Source organism: Entelurus aequoreus, linkage group LG22 (assembly GCF_033978785.1).
Source record: "Entelurus aequoreus isolate RoL-2023_Sb linkage group LG22, RoL_Eaeq_v1.1, whole genome shotgun sequence".
NCBI classification, from domain to species: domain Eukaryota; kingdom Metazoa; phylum Chordata; class Actinopteri; order Syngnathiformes; family Syngnathidae; genus Entelurus; species Entelurus aequoreus.
Window position 1 is genome coordinate 18680636 of NC_084752.1, and position 14697 is coordinate 18695332.

General features: G+C 39.9%; 1 protein-coding gene across 1 annotated transcript in view; it reads right to left on the reverse strand.

Annotated features, from left to right (window-relative positions):
• LOC133639787 (interleukin enhancer-binding factor 3-like) overlaps nt 1-12840 on the reverse strand; it is a 30687-nt gene extending 17847 nt beyond the window's left edge. Inside the window, exons 1-6 of the mRNA XM_062033390.1 lie at nt 12687-12840; nt 12265-12395; nt 7593-7704; nt 3244-3434; nt 2960-3122; nt 1708-1858 (exon numbers count right to left, since the gene is read on the reverse strand). Of these exons, the coding sequence (XP_061889374.1) occupies nt 1708-1858; nt 2960-3122; nt 3244-3434; nt 7593-7704; nt 12265-12365 (718 nt within the window). The 5' untranslated portion in view covers nt 12366-12395; nt 12687-12840. The remainder of the gene's footprint in view (nt 1-1707; nt 1859-2959; nt 3123-3243; nt 3435-7592; nt 7705-12264; nt 12396-12686) is intronic.
• Between the last annotated feature and the right edge of the window lie 1857 nt (nt 12841-14697).

The window sequence follows — 14697 nt, forward strand, 5'->3', positions numbered from 1 at the left end:
GAATTCAATTTGTTAAAGCTTTTTTTAGACATACTATTTGGAGGCGGTATAGTACCGAATATGATTCATTAGTATCGCTGTACTATACTAATACCGGTATACCGTTCAACCCTATTTCAGTGTTTACTTGATCACATGATTATGCGCGGATTTGCAAGATCTAGTAGAAGTTCACGCTATTTTGCTAAACGGCGGCGCCGTAACAGAACGGCAGTGGGGATTGCCGGACGACAGGTGGCGGCACCGGTCTGTGGCGATTACGCACCGCAGCCGTGACACTTCCCGTAGAAATCGGGGATAAGTGCAGCAATGAAGACGTGTGACTGTTGCGTAGAGTAAATAAACCAACACAGGATATGACCAGTATGGACTGGTCATGACAGTAAGTTTCTAAATAAGCTATATTTTGGTGAAAAATGAAGCAATTGACTTTAGTGGAAAAGAAGACGGGCGAAAGTTCAGGGTTCATGACACGATTGCGTTATATAAACATTGCATTATATTGAACCGTGTTATATTGAACTTTGAGTGTACCCTAATCTAAATTTGTATAAACACATTACTGTCTGAGCAACTAATCTATTCAATTGAGCACATTGAACCTACAAGCTGTGCTCTTAGAACAGAGTGATCGTTCTATACTCAAGAGGATTACGAGACGGGGATATTTTTATGGTGTGTTCAAGGACCACTGAACAGATTTAGAAAATCTTTGTGTCTACCAGCCTTTATTGAGATTGCTGCCCAACCAACCAAAACCTGGGTAAGCGGAAGAAAACAGATGTTTGTCTGTCAATAGCTGTGTTTCCATTGCGGTTTTTTGCAAAATAAATATTTCCAAAATTTCGACAAAGTACATTTGCAACTTGAACGTGTTTCCATTAAAGAGTGGTTTGCGTCTTGAGCCGTAATTCTTGTAAAACCTCATCCCGCAAGACTCCCCTTTTAGGAAAATATTGCTGCCACCGTTGTTGCCATGATGTCAATAGATGTCGAAGGCAGCGGGTGATCGCTCAAAGGTAACGTCCTTACGGCCCCCTTGACATTGTTCAAGCATGTGGGTCTCAGAGCCTGTGGGTCGGCCTCTATTGCTGGGAAGGGATCTGTGAGACGGCCCAGTGCGCCGGTGCCGCCTCTAATAATTATGTTGGCAGACACCATCCCTTGGATTTGTACACCCTTATCCATGACTCATAGAAAGTAACACAAAGTTTGCAATACTTTTATTGAAATACATGATGTGTGGTATTTGGGAGTAAAATGGCCCTACGTGCAGCGCTTGAGTACATCCCATTGGACCAATCCAAATAATCTGAATTTTAGACTACAGAGTCATTTCACTCATACTCTACCAAAACTTTTTAGAGCATTTTTTTGGTGATCAGTTTTGCTGCAGTCGCCGCAAATACAAAATTTTAGTATCAAGGACATGCAGAGCGCGCTGGAAAGACTTCAGTTTAGGCATTAACACATAGATATATGTACAAGACTAGGGCACTGTTATCAATTAGTACTTACAGAACTCTCAGAACAGTGAAGAGCCAACATTCAGTGGTTGTTCACTGACCTGTACAAGTGCTACTGACCTCAAATGGAAGAGGATAATCGAAAATGTGAGGTTTGAATTCCAAAGTCGGTAGAACAGTGCAAGATGTGTACGCACAGATCAGAACTGTGATAGAACCTTTTTAGGTAGGGCACACTCACTTGCATCTGACGTCTCACTCTGCGGTTCCACCCTGACCTGGGGTGACGTGAGATGGAGGGTAAGAGTCAGACCTGACTCCTTGGTGCTTTTTACAATGATGGCTGCATCCGTTGGACATGGGACCACTGTGTACAACCCGGCAGAATCGGTCTGTTACAAAGAGGAACAGCACGTTAAAATACCATAGACAGACTGATACACTCACCCCGAATATTAATTTAAAAAGGTTGTCTGTGCATCTTTGCCCCAGAACAGTTACCGGTAACAGCAGAATGTGTACAATGACATAATCACCTCACATGAGCCAATTTGACACACAGTAATTGGAAAAAAAGCAATTTGTATTGCCTTACAACTGTGGATGTTAAAAAGAAAGCACTATTTTTGGAATTTTGCCTATTGTCCACAATCGTCATGCGTAACATGACGATAGATGTAATATATATGTATTTTTTATCATTCTGAATAATAATAAATAAATGCGATCAAAAGTTTGCTTACAATGGAGCCTATGGGTTCTGCGCAATTCCGCCCATACAGCCCTTAAAAAAACATCCAAACACCTCCATTGAGGTTTTATACATGATGTAAGTATATATGTAATCAGGATTTCCTGTGGCGGTGAGGGCGAGGTCACAATGATATCATGAGTACTTTGCAACGATATCCAACATGACTGTGCACCAGTGCACAAAGCAAGGTCCATAAAAATATGGATGACAGAGTCTGGTGTGGATGAACTTGACTGGCCTGCACAAAGTCCTGACCTGAACACCTTTGGTATGAATTAGAACGGAGACTGAGAGCCAGGCCTTCTCGACCAATATCAGTGTGTGACGTCACCAATGCACTTTTGAAAGACTGGTCGAAAATTCCTATAAACACACTCCGCAACCTTGTGGACAGCCTTCCCAGAAGAGTTTAAGCTGTAATAGCTGCAAAAGGTGGACTGACATCACATTGAACCCTATGGGTTAGGAATGGGAGGGTACTTCAAGTTCATATGTGAGTCAAGGCAGGTGGCCAAATACTTTTGGCAATGTAGTGTAACTGCAACAATCCAGCCTGTCCAGCGAGGCTCGAGATGAGGAAACATTGATCATCATGTACAGTGAATGTTACAATCTAACACGTTGTAAGATTGAAACAAAATTTTCATTTTTTGTGCAGCGCTAGTGTGGACCAACTGTTGTTTTTATCTAAAATGCATCATTTTTAGCAAAGAATGACATGAAGCATTTGCAACTGTACCTCTAACTGGCTGCCTAGACTTTCAGCCACTTGTTGAAGCAAAGTGATGGTGGGCTTATTGAAACATAAGAGCACCAGTTCCAGGTTCATGTCTCCTTTAAGCAGAAGTCCTTTGGCCAGCAGGCCCACCCTCATGATCCCATGCAGGGCACGTTTTTGTGCACTTGCGTAGTGGAGGAGGCAAAAATCAACATGAAAGAGAAAAGAGAGAAAAAAAATGAATCCAGGTTAGTTCAAAGTTTATCATATAAACAAATTATAAACCTACAATTTGGTTAACTTACCTTTTGGCCTCTTGATTTCCTTTGATAATCTGTTTATCAATTTTTTCGGGCACATTTTTTAGTGCGCATTCCACATGGGAAACAATTGTCTGCACCGCCTCTAGCTCCACTGCAGAGGGGTAAATCTCGGCATGTTTGGCCATCATGCGGTGATCGTTTGGCCCCATGAATATCGGGCTAGGCAAAGCAGCCTTTGGGGGAAGAGCAGGGAAAAACAACCAGAAGACATTAACTTTGTTATGGAGCACATATTTATCGTCATCAAAATTAGCATTGCATCAAACCAATGTTTTACCGTTTTCCTGCTAAGGGTCACAGGGAAGCTAAAGCTATCCTTGTAGACGGGACGGCGTGGCGAAGTTGATAGAGTGGCTGTGCCAGCAATCGGAGTGTTGCTGGTTACTGGGGTTCAATTCCCACCTTCTACCTTCCTAGTCACGTCCGTTGTGTCCTTGGGCAAGACACTTCACCCTTTGCCTCTGATGGCTGCTGGTTAGCGCCTTGCATGGCAGCTCCCGCCATCAGTGTGTGAATGTGTGTGTGAATGGGTAAATGTGGAAATACTGTCAAAGCGCTTTGAGTACCTTGAAGGTAGAAAAGCGCTATACAAGTATAACCCATTTATCATTTATCATTTAGACAGAGTGAGACGCAAGGAACACAGTGGACTGATTGGTAGTGAATTAATTGGCATATCGGACTTATGTGCAGCACATGTGGCATCAAGTACAAAACCCAAAACCAGTGAAGTTGGCATGTTGTGTAAATCTAAATAAAAACAGAATACATTGATTTGCAAATCCTTTTCAACTTATATTCAATTGAATACACTGCAAAGACAAGATACTTAATGTTAGAACTGGTAAACTGTTATTTTTTGCAAATATTAGCTCATTTGGAATTTGATGTCTTTAATGTGTTTTTAAAAAAGCTGGCACAAGTGGCAAAAAAGACTGAGAAAGTTGAGGAATGCTCATTAAACACTTATGTGGAACATCCCACAGGTGAACAGGCTAAGTGGGAACAGGTGGGTGCCAGGATTTGGTATAAAAGCAGCTTTCATGAAATGCTCAGTCATTCACAAACAAGGACGGGGCAAGGGTTTTCACTTAGTGAACAAATGCATGAGCAAATTGTCCAACAGTTTAAGAACAACATTAGTCAACGAGCTATTGCTAGGAATTTCACTATCTACTGTCCGTAATATCATCAAAAGTTTCAGAGAATCTTGAGAAATTACTGCACGTAAGCGGCAATGCCCATGACCTTCGATCCCTCAGGCGGTACTGCGTCAAAAACAGACATCAGTGTGTAAAAGATATCACCACATGGGCTCAATAACACTTTAGAAAATCACCGTCAGTAACTGAAGTTTGTCAATACATCTGTAAGTACAAGTTAAAACTCCACTATGCAAAGCGAAAGCCATTTATCAACAACACCCAGAAACACCGCCGGCTTCGCTGGGCCCAAGCTCATCTAAGATGGACTGATGCAAAGTGGAAAAGTGTTCTGCGGTCTGACGAGTCCACATTTCAAATTGTTTTTGGAAACTGTGGAAATTGTGTCCTCCGGACCAGAGAGGAAAAGAACCATCCAGACTGTGGTAGGCGCAAAGTTCAAAAGCCAGCATCTGTGATGGTATGGGGGTGTATTAGTGCCCAAGGCATGAGTAACTTACACATCTGTGAAGGCACCATTAATGCTGAAAGGTACATACAGGTTTTGGAGCAACATATGTTGCCATCCAAGCAACATCTTTTTCATGGACACCCCTGCTTATTTCAGCAAGACAATGCCAGGCCACATTCTGCACGTGTCACAACAGCGTGGCTTCGTAGTAAAAGAGTGCGGGTACTGGACTGACCTGCCTGTAGTGCAGAGCTCTCTCCCATTGAAAATGTGTGGCACATTATGAAGCGTAATATACGACAACGGAGACCCCGGACTGTTGAACAACTTAAGCTGTACATCAAGCAAGAATGGGAAATAATTCCACCTGAAAAGCTTAAAAAAATGGTCTACTCAATTCCCAAAGGTTTACTGAGTGTTGTTAAAAGGAAAGGCCATGTAACACAGTGGTAAAAATGAGCATATGGTCTCCGCTTTAATAGGCACCGTGCCTCGAAAAACCACAGGGTGCATTGACTATTTAAACAGATACCTATAGTGAGGAGAGGAAGTATTTGATACGCTGCTGATTTTGCAAGTTTTCCCACTTACAAAGCACTTAGAAGTCTGTAATCTTTATCATAGGTACTCTACAACGGCGAGTGACAGAATCAAAAACAAAAATACAGAAAATTATACTGTCTGGTTATTAGGTAACTAATATGCCTTTTGTTACATCACATAAGTATTCGATGTCAGGAAAACAGAACTTAATATTTGGTAAATAAATCTTTGTTTACAGTTGCAGAGGTTAGACGTTTCCTATAGTTCTTGACCTGTTTTGCACACACTGCAGGAGGGATTTTGGCCCACTCCTCCATACAGATCCTATTGAGATCTTTCAGGTTTTGGGGCTGTCGCAGTGACCTTCCTCTTTCTAAAGATTTTCCATTTGTGTTCAGGTCTGGAGACTAGCTAGGCCAATCTAGGACCTTGAGATGCTTCTTACGCAGCCACTCCTTAGTGGCCCTGGCTGTGTGTTTCGGGTCGTTGTCATGTTGGATAACCCAGCGGCAGCCCAATTTCAATTATCTTACTGAGGGAAGTAGATTGTTGGCCAAGATCTCGCAATACATGGCCCCATCCATCCTCCCCTCAATACGATGCAATGGCCCTGTCTGCTTTGCAGAAAAGCACCCCCAAAGAATGATGTTGCCACCTCCGTGCTTCATGGTTGGGATGGTGTTCTTGGGATTGTACTCATCCTTCCTCTTCCTCCAAATACCACGGATGGAGTTTCGACCAAAAAGCTCTATTTTTGTCGTATCCGTAGGCATGACCTTCTCCCATTCCTCCTCTGGATCATCAAGATGGTCATTGGCAAACTTTAAACAGGCCTTGCTTGCCATGCGCTGGCTTGAGAAAGGGGACCATGGGTGCAATGTAGGATTCAAATCCATGATGGCGTAGAGTTTTGAGATTGTGGTCTCAGCTCTCCTCAGGTCGTTGACCAGTTCCTGCTGTGTAGTTTTGAGCTGATCCATCACCATTCTCATGATCATTGATGCTCCATGAAGTGAGATCTTGCATGGAGATTGACCATCGTCTTGAACGTCAATTATTTCAAAATATTTGGGGTAATAACCACTGGCTTGAACAAGAAATGCATTAATTAGCTTAAAATACCTTACTCTTTAACTTTCTTTCCTTACTTTTGCCAGGTATGAACTCGTTTAGGTGTGTGACCAGCTGCTGACGCGCTTCTTACAGGCGATTAAGATGCACTTTTCCCCCCCCCAAAATAAAGCAATGAGGAATGTTTAAGATAATTGAGCTGTTTTTTTAAACTTATTATAGCCAATAGTACATATACAATAGACTATATCCATTCATACAATATATCATAAAAATGTGTTTTTATGTTAAAAAAAAAAAAGAAAACTTATTTTGAAGGTCTGGTGGCTTTAATCTCTCAGCGGCGTTGTAGGGGAAACCCTGTATATATTAGCGCAGTTTTTTATATGCATGCAATGTGTTATGTTATATTTTTTGTTTACAGAAGTCTTTTGTTCTTAAATTAGTTATTTTTAAAAATATTCCATAAAAAGCACAATTTCTATATGGGCTAAAAAGAACAACCATTATTCAAATTTTAATTTTGCTAAGAGTAAGATAGAGTGTATACAGTGTCATTTCAAACTACTACTTTTTGATCAAAAAAAGACAAACTTGTTTTGAATTAACCACACTTGTGATTAAGGGCTATATAAATACAATGTGATGATGGATTGAATTATCTCTGTCATTTGTATTCAATGGTTTCTTCAAAAGGTAAGGAAAAACAAAATCTGTAATTAATTGTAAATCAAATTTTTTGTGAAAAAAAATCTGAGATTTTATTTTTACCTACATATCTCTCACCCGGGCCTATCCAAAACATTCTTGCCACTTCAATTTACACATTAATATTTTTAAGTATTTTTTTTTGGAAGTATAGCACAATATCACCGTACCCTGGGCTTAATAACGTGATAACATTGTACTATGAGATTTTGATACGGTTACATCCCTAATATATCGCAATATAAATCTTAGGCCATATTGTCCAAATGTATTTTGGAGTCAGACTTGACCTAAAAGTGTCTCCAAGAACCAACATAGGCACAACAATGAATAACTTTGTAGAAGATTCTAAAAATAAGGGACTGAGGTAAGATTAATCAGGTAAAGAGGGGTACCTTGTGATACTGTGGATGATCCGCTGGCTCTATTTCAGCAATATAGTGGTGGTAGTGTCTCAGCTCGTCCTCATAGCACCGACAGTCATACCAGTAACGCAGCTCCTCATATCTGCAACATACGTACATTACATTGAAGATTTTGTAACTGTTCCAACAAGAGGCTGCTAAACCGCATATTTTGTAACTTGACATACATGGTATCAGGCTTTGCCTTAGTATGTAGGTACTGTAAGATATTTGCAATAAGCAAAAAATTGGTCAGAAGACATTTCAAGTCTATATTTTCGGTCTTTATCATATTTATTACACATTTCCCTTCAACTTGGTGTAACATTCATATGCAGACTTAAATGTGTCCGATCTGAGATGGGTAGGTTGTGAGTTCAAATCCTGGCCGGGTCATACCAAAGACTATAAAAATGGGACCCATTACCTCCCTGCTTGGCACTCAGCATCAAGGGTTGGAATTGGGGGTTAAATCACCAAAAATGATTCCCGGGCGCGGCTACGCTGCTGCCCACTGCTCCCCTCACCTCCCAGGGGGTGATCAAGGGGATGGGTCAAATGCAGAGGACAAATTTCACCACACCTAGTGTGTGTGACAATCATTGGTACTTTAACTTTAAATCATGGCGAGTGTCTCAAAAAAGTAAAGCTCAAATTATACCCATTCAGAAAGATCCCAAATTATAGTTAGATAGTATTAATCCTACAGTATAAGTAGGATCTTTACAATAGATATTTTTGTCGCACTAGACTTTTGTACTAGATCGACTGCATCACTTCATTCTGTGATGATAAACAATTATATTTTCTATGTTCTAACTTACAGCACTTTGACTGATGGGTCTGTTTTATTTATTTTATATTATCTGATGCACCATGTTCAACATTCAATACTTGAATATACAACGCAGCAAAGTTCAGGTATTCCTAGGGATGATACTCGAAACCGGTTTTCTCGGTTGTTCGATAAGAAAAGAACCGAGTCCTCGGACTCGAATCCCTTTTTGAGAACCGGTACCCGTTATCGAGACCACTATAGTAAAGAAAAAGAGTTGGTTCTTTATTCGAATCCCTGGGAACTAATCCCGTCCCGACCAGAAATGCTCCGTGGGACATCACAAGAAATGACGTCAGGTAGCTCAGTCATTAGGCGCAGATAGCGAAAGCAGGAAAAACATGGACGGGAAAAAGCGCTCCAATGTGTAATAAAGTTCAAAACAAAAGGTATAATCCAATGAATAACTTTACTGAGAGATTTGAGCAGGGTACAAACACATGACGAACACTTTTACGACCAACCGGAAACATAGCAACCAGGCTAGCAACGCACCTCCTTTACGGCAGCTGTCGCAACGTTCTTAAATCAACCGCAGCACATACATATATGACATCTCCCTTTTTTAACTTTCGTTTTTCTTTCCTTGTAAACAAAACAAAATCACACTGTATATGTGTTGTCTGTCTAATTATAAATAATGCAGACGAGACGTGTTGGCTGAGTTCTTGACGTTTACTTTCACAGCGTGCTCATTATTAGCTGCCGGGTGACGATAGGCAACAACACTTTTCGGGGCTACCGCGCATGCTCGTCACTCCTGTTGCATGCTGGGTAGTGTAGTTGTTATATTCCCTAGCTCATAACATCTTTCCCCATATAAGGAAATAATGTTAACTCAAAGTGTATTTCTTTTTTTAGCTTTAAATTTTCATTTTTTTAGCATTGTATCCACATTTGCAAAGAACTTTTCTCTTCATAGAATTTTCTTTCAATAAAGAAATGAAGTGCAAAAATGCCAAAGCATCATAACAAACAGTTATGTCAAATAGCAGCAGAATTGCACTTTTTGGAAAGCTGTATTATTTTCAGTTTTGTGCCCAAGGGACTGATTTTATTTAACACTATATTATTATTTATACACCTATAGTGATCACAGAGACAGGTTGTTTTTGTGTTACTGTATACATTTGTTTTTCTGAAAAAATCCCACTTAATATACTTTGGGTAACAACAGTCAATATTTATTTATTTTATTTTATTTTTTTAGGGGGGTAAGAGTCAATATTTTTTTATTTATTAGATTAAATTGTTTTCTTATATAATAAAAGCGAGCTTTTGTTAAACCAAATATTGTGTGTTTTTTCCCATATACAACAACCTATCTGGACTCGATAAGAGAATCGATAAGGAATCGGTTCGATAAGAGGATTCGATAATAGGCTCGAACTCGATAATTTCTTATCAAACATCATCCTTAGGTATTCCCCTATAATTGATCGTAGCGCGGCTCTTTTACGTAACAAATTAAAGTAAGACACGAATGGATATATATATAGCCTATTATTTACACACTATTGAATATTGATGTACCAAAAATTTGGCCACCAAATGACTTTGGTCACCAAAAAAGGAGGTTGTGTGAAGTTGGCAAGGCGATTTGCGACAGCTACCACGCCTTTATTCTCATTGACTGTGGTAGCGTCACAATGCATTGACTAGAGCAGGGGAGCATAGAGTGGGTTGTTCCACTGCAGCCAAATTAGACCATCATTGGATAAATGCTCAGCTATGTCCCGCCTATGGACGCCGAGCGTCTCTGGAAGTAAATGAGAAGTGGGCTCGGCCCCTGCTGAACCCACTGAATCCCTTTTTGATTGGAAGGAATCAAATCAATCAGCAATCATGAAATATAAAACACTCCCAGAGCATTTTTCAAGTTTTCTTCCGTTGTTTTGTTTTGATATGGAGAATTTTACTATCCTGCAAGTGACGTTTTCTTTGGAAATATCTAACATCTTTAAATATTTTATCTGTTATTGGAATGTGAGGCCTGCACAAGTATAATGGTAACCTGACTCTCGCCAGATCCATGTAGTTCGCTGAGCTCCACACAAGGATCTGGGCTCGGAAGCAATGCAAACTCCTTCAAGATAACAAAAAATAATGAACCAATCAGGATCGCTGAGCAGGATTTTTTTACAAGGCCCCGCCTTCTGAAATACAGCTCCTATTGAGAAGTCCCAGATCCTTGTGTGGAGCTCAGCGAACTACAAGAATCTGGCGAGAGTCAGGTTAGTAATATGACAGGCTGGGGGAAACCCTTAACCCCTGTGTAATGTTCATATTGTTGTTACTCAGCCAATGTCTGTGGGTCTGATGGACCCAGAGCATTTTGTGGCTTTTAATGCCTCACAATCAAACACTTTTATGTTAAAATACTGAACAGATGTTTACCTTATCCCAATAAACATCTGTTCAGTATTTTAACATAAAAGTGTTTGATTGTGAGGCATTAAAAGCCACAAAATGCAACGGGTCCATCAGACCCACAAACGCTGGCTGAGTAACAACAATATGAACGTTGCAAGGAAATTTTCTCTGCCAGTTTCTGCATCCCACAGGGATTCTTCTTTTGTGTTTCTGCACCTGCGGTTCCCACACAAGGTTGCAACATTGTTTGTCAACACTGTCTGCTCTCATTTTCTCGCACATTTGACCCTCTGATGTTCTGTGTACCTACACTCTGTCCTCCTCCTGTCTAGGCCTGCTGTGTGTGTGTGTGTTACACAGAACATCAATTTCCACACTTCTATTAGACCCGGGTCAAGTGGACCCGGACATCTTATATGTAATAGAAATGGTGTGTGGTGTATGGTCATTAAATATGTATTCTGATATATGTTCTTCACAGAAAATGAGCCACAGTCAGTGAGTCTGTTTGAAAAATTAATTAAATGTATCATTTTTATTTTAATAAAAAATGAAAACGGGTCCGACAGACCCGAACATCACACAAGGGTTAAGAGTTCAACATTTGATTAATATGGGATAAACAATATGATACAGAGTTTATTGTTAATGATCACAGCTTTTGTTTTAGTTAGGGAAGTGATTAAGGTATCCAATTAAAGGCCTGTTGATGTTTAGATACATTACAGTAGGGGTGTGGGAAAAAATTGATTCGAATTCAAATCGCCATTCTCACGTTGTACGATTCAGTATCGATTCTCATTTTTCAAAAATCTATTTTCTTTTATTTAATTACTCAATCCCACAAAACAATATTATCAACAACAGTATCAATATTAGTAACAATTTCAACATAGCAGTAATTAAAAATCCCTCATTGACATTATCATTAGACATTTATAAAATAATAAAATAAATACAAATAAAAATGAACAATAGTGTCACAGTGGCTTACACTTGCATCGCATCTCATAAGCTTGACAACACACTGTGTCCAATAATTTCAAAAAGATAAAATAAGTCATATTTTTGGTTTATTTAATAGTTAAAACAAATTTACATTATTGCAATCAGTTGATAAAACATTGTCCTTTACAATTATAAAAGCTTTTTACAAAAATCTACTACTCTGCTTGCATGTCAGCAGACTGGGGTAGATCCTGCTGAAATCCTATGTTTTGAATGAATAGAGAATTGTTTTGAATCGGAAAAATATCGTTTTTGAATCGAGAATCGCATTGAATCGAAAAAAAAAAATCAAATTTATAATCGAATCGTGACCCCAATAATCGATATTGAATCGAATCGTGGGACACCCAAAGATTCGCAGACCTACATTACAGGCATAATTATTACACACTTCATCAAGGAATGTTTTATTTTAAAAAGTGAACAATCAATAACATGTTAGTTTACCTCTCAAACTCATGCGGGTGAAGCCGGTGGCCTTGTTGGATCAGGTTGTCCCAGTGCAGAAGCTCCTCATAAGCGTGGTGCTCGTCCCACCTAGCCGCCATGCTAGCACGTTCTCCTCACGAAGCTTTCACCTGTATCGGAAATGTCTTTTAAGTCAAAATAGTAGTAAACGATCGGAGCATTTCTGTTATATTTCTTAAAAACAAACAAAAAATCCTGGTGTTATGACGTTATTCAATGTATACCTCGTTGTCTTCGAAACGAGCAAATGCTAGTGTTTATAGCACTGGCGCATTTCTTTGCTAGCTAATATCTGGCACGATTATCTCGGGTAATGTTGCTTTGAACTGCAGCCATTCTACATTTGTTAATGTCCGTCATTGAAAGGTGTTTACACTCTCCTTTATATGTTCAGGGCTTACCTTGGTCAAAAACCGAGTAAAACAGTTTACACTGCCGACCTTTTTTGACGCGGATACCTTTTTGTCGCTTAGCAGTCGGTGACGAGTCGCTTACATTTGACGTCATAAACAGCGTGCTCGTCAGATACATTCTAAACAAAAGATTGTAAATGTAGGAGGAACCGACATCAATTATTTGTCGCAAAACCTCATTAAACCAATATTTTTACATGTATGTGTGTATAGAAGTTTAGAAAATTAAATTAAAGAACGTAGTTGGTTTCATTCTAACAAAGAAGATTGAACAAAAATAGCACCCCGAGTTAACCGTGAGTTGTCTCTCACTGTAATAAGATCTTTGACTGCGTATCCGCCATTTCAGAAAGCCATTTGTCCCCATATTTGACGATAAACGACGATAATCTACACCAACGTTTTACCAATGTTTTGATATCTTCCGAATTTAACGTCGACAGTGTTAACTACACTTATATTACAGATAGACGACAGACTTAATGTCATAAGAAAAAATGAGAATGTCGGATTTATACATAAAAAAACAATCATATTACTAGTTCAAAATAGGAGATGCATGATTTTTACTTTTGTTTTACATTGTTGTAACCACAGGAAGTTGTCACCTATCGCCACCTTTTTGATTGAAACTTTTGTTAGTAGATTGCACAGTTCGGTACATATTCCGTACAATTGACCACTAAATGGTAACACCCGAATACATTTTTCAACTTGATTAAGTCGGGGTCCACGTAAATCAATTCATGGTACAAATATACTGTGTACTATCAGCATAATACAGTCATAACACAAGATAATCATCAGAGTATATACATTGAATTATTTACAATACGGGGGGTGGGATGAGGAGGGTTTGGTTGATATCAGCACTTCAGTCAACAATTGCATCATCAGAGAAATGGGCATTGAAACAGTGTAGGACTGACTTGGTAGGATTTGTACAGCGAGTAGAGAACATAGTGAGTTCAGATAGCATAAGAACAAGTATATGCACTAGAAATACATTTGATTATTTACAATCCGGGGAGGTGGGATGTGGAAGGGGGAGGGTGTTAGTCAAGGGTTGAAGTTGCCTGGAGGTGTTGTTTTAGTGCGGTTTTGAAGGAGGATAGAGATGCACTTTCTTTTACACCTGTTGGGAGCGCATTCCACATTGATGTGGCATAGAAGGAGAATGAGTTAAGACCTTTGTTAGATCGGAATCTGGGTTTTACGTGGTTAGTGGAACTCCCCCTGGTGTTGTGGTTATGGCGGTCATTTACGTTAAGGAAGTAGTTTGACATGTACTTCGGTATCAGGGAGGTGTAGTGGATTTCATAGACTAGGCTCATGTCCTCCACCCTGAGCCAGCCCACTTTGGAGAAGTGGGTAGGAGTGAGGTGTGATCTGGGGTGGAGGTCTAAAAGTAACCTGACCAGCTTGTTCTGGGATGTTTGGAGTCTAGATTTGAGGGTTTTGGAGGTGCTAGGGTACCAGGAGGTGCATGCGTAATCGAAAAAGGGTTGAATGAGAGTTCCCGCTAGAATCTTCATGGTGCTTTTGTTGACCAGAGAGGAGATTCTGTAGAGAAATCTTGTTCGTTGGTTGACCTTTCTGATGACCTTGGTTGCCATTTTATCACAGGAAAGATTAGCCTCTAGAATGGAACCTAGGTAGGTGACCACATCTTTCCTGGTGATAACAATGTCACCCACTTTTATAGTGAAGTCACTGACTTTCTTGAGATGGATTTGGGACCCAAATAGGATGGATTCCGTTTTACCCAAGTGTATGGATAGCTTGTTGTCAGCGAGCCAGGTGCAAATACTAAGGAGTTCAGCACTGAGGATTTTTTCCACCTGTGACTTGTTCTTGTCTGACACCAGCAGGGCAGAGTCATCTGCAAACAAGAACAATTCAGTCGCATGCTGATGACATGTAATTTATGTATATTAGGAATAGTAAAGGCCCTAATATACTGCCTTGGGGGACTCCACAGCTTACTAGGGGGGGGGGG